The sequence below is a fragment of the Styela clava genome, chromosome 5, assembly GCF_964204865.1.
Source record: "Styela clava chromosome 5, kaStyClav1.hap1.2, whole genome shotgun sequence".
Classification (NCBI taxonomy): domain Eukaryota; kingdom Metazoa; phylum Chordata; class Ascidiacea; order Stolidobranchia; family Styelidae; genus Styela; species Styela clava.
Window position 1 is genome coordinate 7,328,197 of NC_135254.1, and position 12,898 is coordinate 7,341,094.

A 12,898-nucleotide genomic window follows, 5' to 3' on the forward strand; every position below is an offset into this window, starting at 1 on the left:
TCAAAATAGTATCATTGAAGAATGTAACAAAAAATTTATGTAATAGGCCCAATTAAAGGCGCTACCGCCGCTACTCTCAGTAGACTGCGTTTAGTAAATCAACATGGAACAACCAACAAACAACTCAATAATATTGCTACCACTACCTGGGTACTAGTATAATAATCATTTTATGAACGTTTTACAAGTCAGTTACTCTTTCTACATCCACATTTTTTGAGAAACCAAATATTTTTTACTGACAATTATACTCTGAACAAGATCATAGGTAATCTCCTAGCTAGAAACTTTCAAATTTATCCCGCTTGAAATTTGCATTCCTCAGATACAGATGCTTTGCATTCCTCAGATCAGGGCATCAGTTTGTAGGAATTTAGGTCGATGCACAACAATGGAGCAGTAACTAAAAATTTATGACCACGTTGTTCCGCCAGATCAAACAAATCCGCAAATATAGATATTACCCATCCATGTGTTCATTTCACCCGGCTAATTTTTGGGGGAAAATGACAGTAGGTTGTAGGTCGCGTTCAATGTGCTTATTTTGACAAGGAAGTCAGGCTTCCATTACGAGATATGGAGATTATAATATAGAGTTGCCCGTATTCCCCGGCCCTACTATATATATATTTTCTATTCGGTTCCTATAATGCTCGTTCTCGCAACGTATTTTTACTTCGAGTGACAACAATCCAGCCCATCCATGATCGGTGGTGTGGCGCATCTTGCTAATCGTTGGGAATACGCTCGCCATCGCACCTCTGATCATCTTGCATGTGTCCGAATCCCATGCGGGAATAGTTATGTGCGAGAAGATTGCTGGACTCCTCGTCTCCACAGGGTGGTCACCTGGTCGTTTTGGGCTTCTTCCATCCTCAAGTACATATCTACAAATCACTGGCTAACAAGTCTTATATCATGGACTGGTACCTTACCGTAACCAGACGAGAGGCTGTGGTTTGTCATATGATTAAGCCGTTTTATCGACTTTCCTCTCCCCCGTGGTAGATATGTAAATCCAGTTCTATTTGGTTCCTGTACTGCTCGCTCTCGCATAAGTTTATTACCTCAAAAGACAACAATCCAGCCATGATACCACCGTCACACTATATGTCCAATTTCATCATTGATTTAATGAGAGAATATATAATTTTTTACCAAAAACGAGACACTACAAAATATAAATCATAAAAAACTAAACCTATCCAGCCACCGATTGTAACTCCTCTTCAGGAGATTTAGTTTCTGATTTGATGGGGTCTCGTTCCAACATATATTGGAAGATTTCTAAGTATGTAACAGTGTCATGTGGGACTCTATTCTTTTGCAGAGAAAGCTTCAAAAGACCCGGTGCAGACGAAGATAAATTTCCACGCTCTTTTTGCTTTGTTTGATGCTTTATGACGTCAAGAAGGGACTTCATACCGTGCTCTCCTATTTGGTTTCGTGATAAATTGAGACAGACGAGTGTAAAACACCCAGGAGCGTAAACTTTCCCATGTTTGTGTGATATTCTGAGGTCCAGGAGTGGGTGAACATGTTCCAGCATATCAGGTGAATCGACATCTAACATGTTTCCACGTTTGCTATCTTTTCCTCCAGATTTTCTGCCTTTCGATTTTGGAGTTTCTACAATTGACATTTTTGATGGTAGCTTTGATGGATCTTTTTTGCCTTTCCCCTCATCTTTTTTTGCTGTTTTGTCACCCCCCTTTCCAGCATCTTTTTTCTTCGATGACCCCCTACTTCCTCGAGTTTTATCAACCTGAGAGCCGCTACGATTGCTCCCAGGACGATCCTTTGAGTCACCACGTCTTGAACCAGGAGCTGAGCCACCTCTGCCGAATATTCCTCGTTCGGACATCATTTTACGTCTATGGACAACTTCTTCATGAGTTAGCGTAAACCACTGGAGAGAGGCAGAAATCGCTTGCGCACCTGAATCCGAAATTCTATTTGACGCAAGAGATAGAGATGTTAAAACTCGATTCATGCGTAATCCCACAGCTATGCCTTTGGCGCCCTCATCGGAAATGTGGTTGAACGATAAATTTAGTGTCAAGAGTTCAGGACTTGGTAAATTCAGCGATCCAAGAGCTTTTCCAATCTTTTCCGCACCTTTGTCAGTTATTTCGTTGTTTCTTAGGGACAGATGTTGAATAGGAATGTCTTTGGTAATAAGCTCGCTAAACGGTTCCGAATCTGGAATAGCATTTCCTTCAATTGCGATGGTTTTAACATTAGAAAGCGCGGGAAGAAAATTCGTCAATATTTTGAAAGTATGGTCAGTGAGTCCAGAATGCCAAAGATTTAAAGTTGTCAGTTTATCTAACAAACACAATTTTAAAACAGTTATTAATTTCTCTTCAATTTTCCATCCTCGAACATACATCTGTTGGGGGTGGTTTATTTGCAATTGCTTGGTTTCTTCGACCTCAAATTCACATTGAATGCTCGGTTTAAAGAAGACGTTTCTTTCTACGGCTGTGTATGTGGAAGGTGGCGGCTCTTCTTCATTATCGGCTTCTTCCTCTTCTTGAGGAGATGTTTTTGCATCCTCACCTGTGGAAATAATGTACAAGATGGCATTACCCAATATTGAATTTTTTTTAAATGTTTAATGCTATCATTTTTGCTGTAAATTCCTTATTTCTGTTAATGAATAAAATTACTTGAGTAAAATCAAAAAATATTACTGTAAATATTAATTGATTCATTCAGATCAGGGGTGTTCAACAGGCGACCCATGGGCGACCCCGGCCCGACAAGCCATTTATTATGGCCTTTGTCAACACTAAGATTTTCCCTATCAAGCATAAAATCCTAATCCGTCAGTTCATGTCAAGGTGCTCACATTGGTAAAAATTCATAATTATTTTTGCTCTCGTAGCTCAGTTGAATTTCTTATATCATTTTCCCGATGCCTTTATTACTGGAAGACTGAGCTGACGCTCCGCATAACCCCGAATGACTAGCTACTTGTGGAATAATTGTTACCCTCATATACAGTATGGTGCAACATTAACCAGGGAAGCACTGGAGCATGACTTGGCAGAATATATTCATTTTTGCCCAGATAGTTCCAATGCTGGAAATCATTTTTTTTTTACTGTTTAAGATAAGATCAAGTACGAGTGTAGCCTATATATAGAGTGTATAGTTAAGAGATGGCTCGTCAGGAACCATTAATAATTCCATATAATTTTAATAGCACTTCGTGTGTGAGTGGTTGACCAGAGCTTCTTTTACTACTGAGTGAGTGCGTGTGATTGTCTCAGGCAACTTAACATAATAAAAAGATCTAACACCTTTAAACTACAATTTAACATGTTAAACAACACACAATAAACAGTTTTGTAGGCAAATGACACAAAAATTGCAAACAATGAATTACCTGGTGGCGAGGGTGGCCTTGGCCTAGCTCTGATAACAGGAGCCATATCTTTCTCTTGGCAAGTTCTCTGCCACAGTTCGGCAAAATCATCAGGAAAATTTCCAGTGCAGTTGTACGGCTCTGGAGTTGATGAGTCTTCTGCTCTGGAATTTGCTGACGCAGGTCCGCCACCTTTGATAGATTTTTCTGTTTTCTTTCCCATTTTGTTTTTTATAAATTTATATAGTTATGTGTTATTCTGCGATAGATAAAAGTATATATATGAGATATATAAAAAAGTAAGACCAGGCTTTGCCTACCTATCCTGGGTAGAGTGACGAAATTCAGTGTAATCAATTAGCAAATAGCGCAGTATCCAACCATAGTGTATGTACTTTGCTCAGAGAACCGTCACATGCAATCTCTCAGCATAAAAGAGATTTCGAGGCAACGTTTTGTTCAGCAACTAAAATTCCTTAAACTATTACTTATGTGGCTGCATTACACATTAATGAGCATTGAATGATTTGACTTGAACCAGTCAACAACAAAAATATAGCACCAAGTTACAGGTGATTAAACTTAATTCAATAGGATAGGATTCACATATTGATTCTGGAGGAGAGAAAAGTATATAAGACAGTGTGTGGCATGTGGCAAACCATGGCATCTCGTCCGATTACCTGTCCATGTTTGGTATGAGTTAATCAGACAGGTTTGGTTTGGTATTTGTTTCCATGAACTGCATTGGATGATGGAGGCAGCTGTAACAGACAAGCGTTTACATGAACCACTTCATTAAGACAAAATTACTATGATTAGTCATGCATCAATAATTCATATGGGTGGCGGAGTCCGTCATGTGTTTAAGCTATACCCAATTCTTGATAGTTCGATACTGAATGTCAGAAAATGGAAGTTTTAAAATCTGTAAATGGAGTTGTTTTTGGTACTAAGTTAACTTTACGTCAAAACTTATGGATCAATATACCAGTTACACCGTACTAATATAAGTTTGACTTAGATATGGGATCTGTTCGTCTGAAGTTAACACTATGCTTACTACAGTATAAATATACAGTAAAATCTCACACTTTTAGCAAAAATTACGACTGTATTTTATACATATGCTAAATTTGAACTTTAAACCGAAAATAGTACCAATAACGTAATTTATTCCTTGGACTGAATGCAGTCAAACAAAATTCAGATTCTTCGCTTAACCTCCTCCTTTCGCAGTAGCGTGACCATAGCAACCGTCACGAGTTGAAGCTTCTGGCTAGAGCTATTTTTAATCAGAACGAGGGAGCTTTTTGAGGTGTAAAGGTTAACAAACTCAAATGGAATGATTCAAGTTACCTAATTCTTAGTCAAAATGACTTGCACTCGCTCTGGACTCATATTTCTTGTAGTGTGATTCATAAATCCACTGATCGGCGTCTTCCACCTTCGTTTCCATGAATAAATCCATCTGAAACCATACCTGACATGAAATGAACCGAACGTAAGCCATATGAAGCCGTCGCCTTTTCTTTCGCCCGGGAACATGGAATACCGGTACCTAATTAAACTTTAGCAAGATTATTGTTTCAAATGCTTAATAGTGTTAGATTCAGATTCGAAATTGGAGATTTTAGACTTACTGTATAATAGACTGAAGTCGGAAAAGAAATTTTCAGCCGAAACTAAAACAGAGATACCGGTAGTCGGTTTTCGGAATAGCTCGGAGCTTATTGAACTTTTCCCTACTCAACTCCACAGTCATGTTTCGACTTTCGTGTAACATGTATTTCTTTGATGAAACTGAATTCTAGAGCTCTCTACAAAAACTTCAATTCTTCTGTCTTCTTAGGTTGTGACCTGTGAGCACTTTTACCGTATGTTATTATGACTTTCAGCATTTGTGCTAAGGCAATTACCATTTTTCGGACACCAAATTAATGCATCTGAGTAACCAGCACATAATATAGCTTGCTACCGCTCTGCGCTAAATTATTTTGGGCTCAAATGTTTTTGTACCTGTAATCATTGTTGTGATAATACCTGCACTACAATTTAATTGAAAGTGGACAAAGGGTTGGTGATTTGCAGGTTTGAGTCCGTGCATATAATTTTGACCAGAGGTTGTTAGTGCTATTACTGGTCGATTTCACATTTTTTCCCGCAAAAGTACTGCAAGCGATTCATTTTGTTGAACCAATATTATCTTTCCAAAATCAACTGAAAAAATACGCCTTCTCGGGCAATTGGCGATAGTTTGCTTCTAGATTTTATAATAAAAATTTTCGTTTATTGAATATAATTATTAGTTAGGACCAAGTCCCAGAAAAGAAGCAAAACATACAATGAAGAAAACAACCAGATTCTATGTCTTGGCATGATATAATATGGAGTGATAGCCTATGTATAATATATATACATGGAGTCATAGGAATTTTTAAAATTGCAAAGGGAATTTATCGATATTATATATTGTTTTGGCCACCACAGATATATTAAATGAAGTAAAAATACTTGAACAATTATTGATTAAAAAACAACAAACTTGGTTAAGACATACTGAGAACTGACATAACAAGATTGAGATGCTAAAGGGACTTATGGTCATCCTGTATATTATTTTTGAAGTGTTATTTTGAGCAAGTGTTTACCATGAACAGAGACTGATTAGTGTTATCTACTCTTTATAAATCGGACATCTTCAAAGAAATATTCTTAGATTGTATGCATGTTGTTCTCAAGCTACAAGCGCCAGACGGCGCCATAAACTAGTATCGCCATAATAAAGTTATATTATAAGTATTTGTTTATATGCGACAGGCGACTGAGAGGGGGTGACGCAATCAATTGTACGATAAATATTTTCTACGTATGCGTTTCGTCCAGCTTACAAATTTATTTTGTCAGGCTTGGGTAGATAAGTAAAGTAGTACTCAACCGGAGATATTTTTTATCAAAATCGTAATATATAAGCCGGCTATTCCATTGACTGGCTATATGTGTTAATAATTGTGTAACACGACTGACTGCGACAATTTTTGAGGAGAGGGGATGTGGAGCTAATTTAAAATAAAAAATTTTGTTAGATTCGATCTTGTCCACCTTATTTTGGATATTTACATTTCTTTACGTTCAATCCACGTATTTTCAACATGTTTTTTGAATGAAACATACTTTCGCTTCACTATCTGTTATTTGTAGCCTATTGTTAGCTAGTTATTTTTGAGGTGGGGCGCGAGACTTGACAAATTCCAAAAGGGGGCATGGGTTAAAAAGTTTGAGAACCACTGCGCTAATCCTAATTCGAAACGTTAGACAAATTGAAGTTCATGTTGCATCGCTTTTGATATAGATTTAACTTTTAAACATTGAAAAAAATATTTTTTACGTATATGTTACAAATTTCGCGTCCATGCATTTTGATAAGTCATGTAAGAAAATGATAACTTTTTGGCTATTAGTTTAAATAATATACCTCTATAAAATCGTTTTTGAATAGCAAATAAAATATCCTGGATTTTTGTAATATGATGTTAGGACTCAAAAGTTATTACCAATTCAAAGTATATTGTTCGACACAACTTAGTAATATCATGTAAAGCTTATATTTGTATGAGTAAACAAACAGCCTTTAAAAACTCGAAGCAGTAGGTTTTACAACATTTTTCTCAGTAATCCCAGTAACATAATTCAAGGGCTCTTTTTACCATTTTTTGCTCACCTATCCTCATTCATTTTTGATCTTAGATGACAGATAATTGTTTGTATATCATTACAAATGAACCAACGCCTTGAATTCATCTGAATTATGCTCTTTGTACTTTGCCCGATTCTCCAGATAATGCGTTTCTTCCTACTTTGTTCATTTGAAGGATTATCTTTCATACTTTAATAGCGTGTTAGTTTGTTTTTATTGTTTATTCATTATGGATTAGGATGGAGTACTTCATAAGTCGAATATTACATATCGGAAAAGTTTATGAAATTTAGGTACTCACGTAGTATGTGTACCAGGTTAGAGTTTTATTCCGATTTTCCTTATTTTAGTTCTATTACGAGTTCGGGGACAGTCTGTGTTAGCCAAGTGAATATACCCCCTGCCCATAGGTTTCAGTTCCTTTACACAACAACATAAAGTAGGCGAACAAAATTAGTTACCTCCGCATTAGTACACACACATCGGGAGCGCCATTTATTGTACGTTGAGCCAACCTGATATTCTCAGAGGTCGCTCGTTTCCCCAACGAGTGCTTGTATATAACAGAGATTGATTGGCGATAATCATTAATTAATCACAAGAAATGTTCTTTGATTGTTTACATGTCTTTTTCGTGTTGATCCACCAGAAGGCGCCATAGATCTTATCGCCATAAACAAGTCCTAATTATTTGTAACAGCGGGTAACTTGCTTATTAAACTTCACGAATTGTCCAGCACTCTGGATCTTAAGGCACGTGTAGAGTGATATCTCTACTTTGCGGTTACGTCTAGCTTGCAAACGTTACACAAATTGAGTACATGTTACATCGCTTTTGACATAGCTTTACTTGGCAATAGCTTTTAACACTATATTTTACGTATATGTCACAAATTTCGCGTTTATGCATTTTGATGAGTCATGATTAAAGATGATTATTTTCACGGATATGAATATCACTACTAAACTAGACTACATCCACTAAAGTCGTTCTTAAATAAAAAATATAAATACCCTGGGTTCTTGTAATACAATCTTGTAACGAAAAACTATCAATACACGAGAGTTAGTCCCCATGTAATACCTGAAAACTGTTAAATTTGAGTGTACTTTATATGCTTCAATTTCACTTTTGATAATTATTGTTAATCAACAAAACAAATGCGGGGCTCCCGAAGTATGCGAACCAAGATTGCGTACATCGGAATGTAATATGTGTACTAGGTTAGGGTTAGGCCATAATTTTAGCTATAAATACTACGGGAGGCTCTTGGCTAGTCTTCGAACTGATAATAGGACTAAAATAAGGAAAATTGGAAAAAAATTATCGCCTAACCCTAAGCTGTTACCCATGTTACGTTCCGATGTCCGCCATCTTGGTTCGCATACTTCGGGAGCACCGCAAATGCATTATTTACGGTAAACATAGTGCAACATCTCGCACGAAACAACCAGTATATATGTAACCTTTCAATTAATTGTAGCCTGAATTCTTCAAAAAAAAACAAAAAAAACAAACAGAAATAACTTAATCCAAAGAAGAATGAGAACACGCAGTTCATTAACCAATATCCATCAGGCATATATGATGTCAATGATTTCCGAAATAAGATAATTTAACAAAAAAAAATTGGGAACTGCTGTCTTTAGTTCAGTATCGTATGTCGACTAGAAAATCTCTTTCGAACGCTTTCTCAGGGGTGTTGCAATACTTTTTGCTCAGTAATCATCATTTACTTTTATTCAAAGATGACAGATAATTCTATTTGATTCAAGAGTCTTGCTGCACACTAACACAAATGTATTTCTGTAACGTTTCACAATCGCTAACCATTATTTATGTGCATGCTATCGCGTTTCGTATCGTAGTTGAATAATGCTTGTCGGAAGAAGTCTGACGAAACGTTACAGAAATTCATTTGTATTAGTGTGTAGCAAGACTCTTGAATCAAATAATATAGTCATTTTTATTTTATTCAGAACATCCATGCGTTACACCCATACGGAACCACTTCCACAAAGGCATAGCGCAACTTAAGGTAGTTGGTCTTGCGTTTCCCAACGTTATGGTAGATGTTTGTTTGTATATTATTAAATGAACCAACGCCTTGAATTTATCTGGATTATGCTCTTTGTACTTTGCGCAATTTTCCAGATAATGCGTTTCTTCCTTCTTTGTTCATTTGAAGGACTATCTTTCATACTCGAGAATAGCGTTTTCGTCTCTTTATGTTATTTATTTATTTATTGTGGAGTAAGGTGGAAAGTACTTCATAAGAAGTAATCCAGAAGTATGTGTACCAATATGGAGGTAACTAATGTTTGCTTACTTTACATCAAGTTGTGTAAAGGAGGGAAAGCCTATGGGCAAGGGTGTACAAACAGTCCCCGTACTCATAATAGAACTAAAATAAAGACAATCAGAATAAAATTATGGCCCAACCCTAACCTGGTACTCATACTACAGGAATACCAAAATGTTGATAAAATTTATTGTACGTTGAGCCAACCTGTTATTCCCAGAAGTCGCTCGTTCCATCAACAAGTGCTTGCATGTGACAGAACTTGATCAATAATCATCAATTAATCAACCCCGGTCAGAAGAAACGTTACAGAAATACATTTGTGTTAGTGTGCAGCAAGACTCTTGGATTTAATAGTATAGTCATCTTTATTCTTGCCAGAGCGTCCTTGCGTTACTTGCATCCACTTCCAAAAAGGCAAGAAAAAGCAGTTAGTCTTGCCTAACCCCAACTGATAGTTATGACAGATAATTGTTTGTATATTAATACAAATGAACCAACGCCTTGAATTCGTCTGGATTATGCTCTTTGTACTTTGCGCAATTTTCCAGATAATGCGTTTCTTCCTACTTTGTTCATACGAAGGATTATCTTTCATAATCGAGAATGGCGTCGTTTGTTTATTTATTTCAATAACAAAATTGAATTAAGATGGAGAGCAATTCATTCTACCCGTCCGATACTTACTACGGTACTTCTGAAGTATGCGTACCAAGATGGCAGACACCGGAACGTAGTAGGTGTACCAGGTTAGGCCATAATTTAAGGTACAAATACTACGGGAGTCACCTGGCTAATCCACGAACTCGTAATAGAACTAAAATAAGTAAAATTTGAATATACTTATGACCTAACCCTAACATACTTCGAGAGTATACAGATTTTGACTTGCAAAGCATCATTCAAATGCAAAGTTCATTGTACACGTATTTTGGGCGTTTCCGATTCACGCCTTCGTATGTTGCACTTGTAAATTTAACTTACGCACGTAACTGTCAAGAACACACGTAGTTCATTACCGTGCATCAAAGTAATTAAATTTAAATTTATTGTACTAATGATAAAAAAGGCGGTGTCAAAATGATTCAACTGTCTGAAGGATCATGATATATTCTTTTTGACAGAGATTGGGAAATCCACTTTACACTTCCGATTAGTAGCACCACCCACTTATCTGAAATTTCAAAAAAGTGGCAAATTTTTTTTTATTGCACTGTTGAAAAAGAAAGAAGACAAATGTCCGTCTGAGTGATCGTCTGTAGCAGAAAGACGAAAAATCGATTATGGACCTGCGTGATATCAGTTATAGGGTTTCCACGAAGTCTTTAAAAATTTTAAAATTGCAAAGGAAATTTATCGATACTATATATTGTTTTGGCCCTCACAGATGTATTAAATTCGTTTTCTTCGGACATTCGAAACTTCGGGTAAACTATGTCAATGGTTCCCAACCTTTCGTTGAGGGCAACGAAAAAAAAATAATATTTTGTTTCTATGGATTTTATACATTGTTCTCATGAAGTGGTGTCCACATGAAGATTTAAAAATTGGCAAATTCGTGTTATTTCTTTTTACTAATTACTAACTACTGATTTTGGTCAGACGAAACGGTACAGAAATATATTTATGCTAGCGGGCAGCAAGACTGTTGAATAACTTAGGATAGTTATCTTTACTCTTGCTACAGCATCCTTGTTTTATATGAATACGGTTCCATCGGCGCACAAGTTTAGGTGAAGGATAAGTAGTTAGTCTCGCAGAAACTAAATCAATAATCGTACGTTTTCCTATGAATAATTCTCGCTTGGTGAGATATGAATAAATATAACGCAGTACAAGGCCATATCTTTGTTTATATTTATTTGTTAAAGTCGCAATTACCTTATTAATTTGTTGATACTGTCGCTTGTTCCGCTAAATTAGTCGCGTGCCAGAGACCTGAGACTGCCCGAGGGAATTTTGAAGCAGCGAAGAGAGAGAAAAATTAGTTCTCACGCCCAGGTGAAGGAGCCTCTTCGTCTGACAGAGCTGTTTTCTTGAAATTACTATTAAAAAATTGGTAAGGTATACTGTTATATTACCGTTATTTAATTTTTACGTAACAGTCATTTGCCATATATGAAAAGCATGGTATATAATAAACAGCTAGTCTTTGTAACATACTTCATGCAGAATAAAATACTTCAAGAACTAATTAAATTCAATGACTCTCAAATGCGATCGATTTTACTAGTTTTTTAACAGCATAATAAAACAACTTGGCTGTCAGGATAACTGGTAAGACGGAGAAGGAAAACTGAATTAGTCAAATTAATCCAATCAAAATTTGTTGCGGTATTTGAGGGCGTGGTCCATGCAATTAACAAACAATTGTATCAGATAAACTCCCCAATGCTTCTTAATGCGGATCGGATGACACCTGGGAATCATTCAGTGAGAGATATCACAGGTGAAGGATAATTATACAATATGAGCGGAAGTATAATATTCAATTGCAGTAATGATAGCATTAGATTTTAGAAAAATTAAATTTTAACTGGTGGGATTGATTATGACTTCAGATAGGCACTATCTGTAAATTTCCGAAAGCCGCTAAAAGGGCGCTTCAGAGGTGTGTGTACCAATATGAAGATATAATTTTGTTCGCCTACTTTACATCAAGTTGTGTAATATGACTGAAAGCTATGGGCAGGAGGTATCTTCACTTGGATGACATAGACAGTCTCCGAACTCGTAATAGAACTAAAATAATGAAATCGGAATGAAATTATGGTCTACCCTGGTACCCATACTACGAGAGTATCGGTAAAAGATCTTTTTCTGCAGTTAGATTCTTTAGTTTTGATTCTTTTTACTATAAAGTTACCTGGTTATAATAGTTGAAATCAAATTGTGTTTCCCAAGAAGATCTCTCATTGAAGAGTATGGGTTTATATTGTTATTTTTTTTTTGCGAAAATGTCGTTGCTCAAAAATGTCGAATTATCGTTTTGAGAGTCAGGTAGACGGCCTTGCCAAAACTATAATGACTAAGTGAATAAAAAAAAGTATTCGGTTTGGTTTTTGAAATGCGTATTAATTAATCAATACGCATATTAGTCTAAGAATTTTTATTATGAGAAGTCTCAAAAGTGAAAAAAAAATCAGAAAAAGGCATATGATATGATGCGCCGTTCCGTGAGGCATTCCGGTAAACGCCGCCAAACGTAGACAGAAATTAAAAATTAGAGCCGACGGGCACTATGCAACCAATCAGACACGACAAAGCAAGGTTGCACCGTGCGCGTCAGCTGCTAAGTGCACTGCGGCGATGCCGAAGCACGATTTTGGTAAATTCTTGGTTAAATAACCCTAAATCTAACCTACCATTTGTGGTAAGTAAATATATGATTCTATATGCTCAATTAATATGAAATCGACAGGATCAATAAGTTTCGAAATTTCCTACCACAATTTTGGTTTTAATTATGACGTCATCAATATACGTCACAATAGTCTTAAAAATAATTCCGAAATAGAGAGAAAT

The 12,898-nt window shown here is 36.3% G+C and overlaps 1 protein-coding gene across 1 annotated transcript; it reads right to left on the reverse strand.

The window, feature by feature from the left end:
• Positions 1-1,113: 1,113 nt before the first annotated feature.
• LOC120344411 (leucine-rich repeat-containing protein 71-like) lies at positions 1,114-3,628 on the reverse strand. The gene is made up of 2 exons (XM_039413636.2): positions 3,395-3,628; positions 1,114-2,562 (listed from the first exon to the last, which is right to left on the reverse strand). Exons 1-2 carry the CDS (start codon positions 3,594-3,596, stop codon positions 1,202-1,204), a joined length of 1,563 nt encoding a protein of 520 aa, XP_039269570.2. The 5' UTR covers positions 3,597-3,628; the 3' UTR covers positions 1,114-1,201.
• Between the last annotated feature and the right edge of the window lie 9,270 nt (positions 3,629-12,898).

Bases quoted from the DNA above. Each gene is read 5' to 3' on its own strand.
- LOC120344411 (XM_039413636.2), bottom strand. From the start codon at position 3,596: ATGGGAAAGAAAACAGAAAAATCTATCAAAGGTGGCGGACCTGCGTCA. The intron at 2,563-3,394 runs GTAATTCATTGT...TTATTTCCACAG, and splicing joins AAGGCCACCCTCGCCACCAG to GTGAGGATGCAAAAACATCT.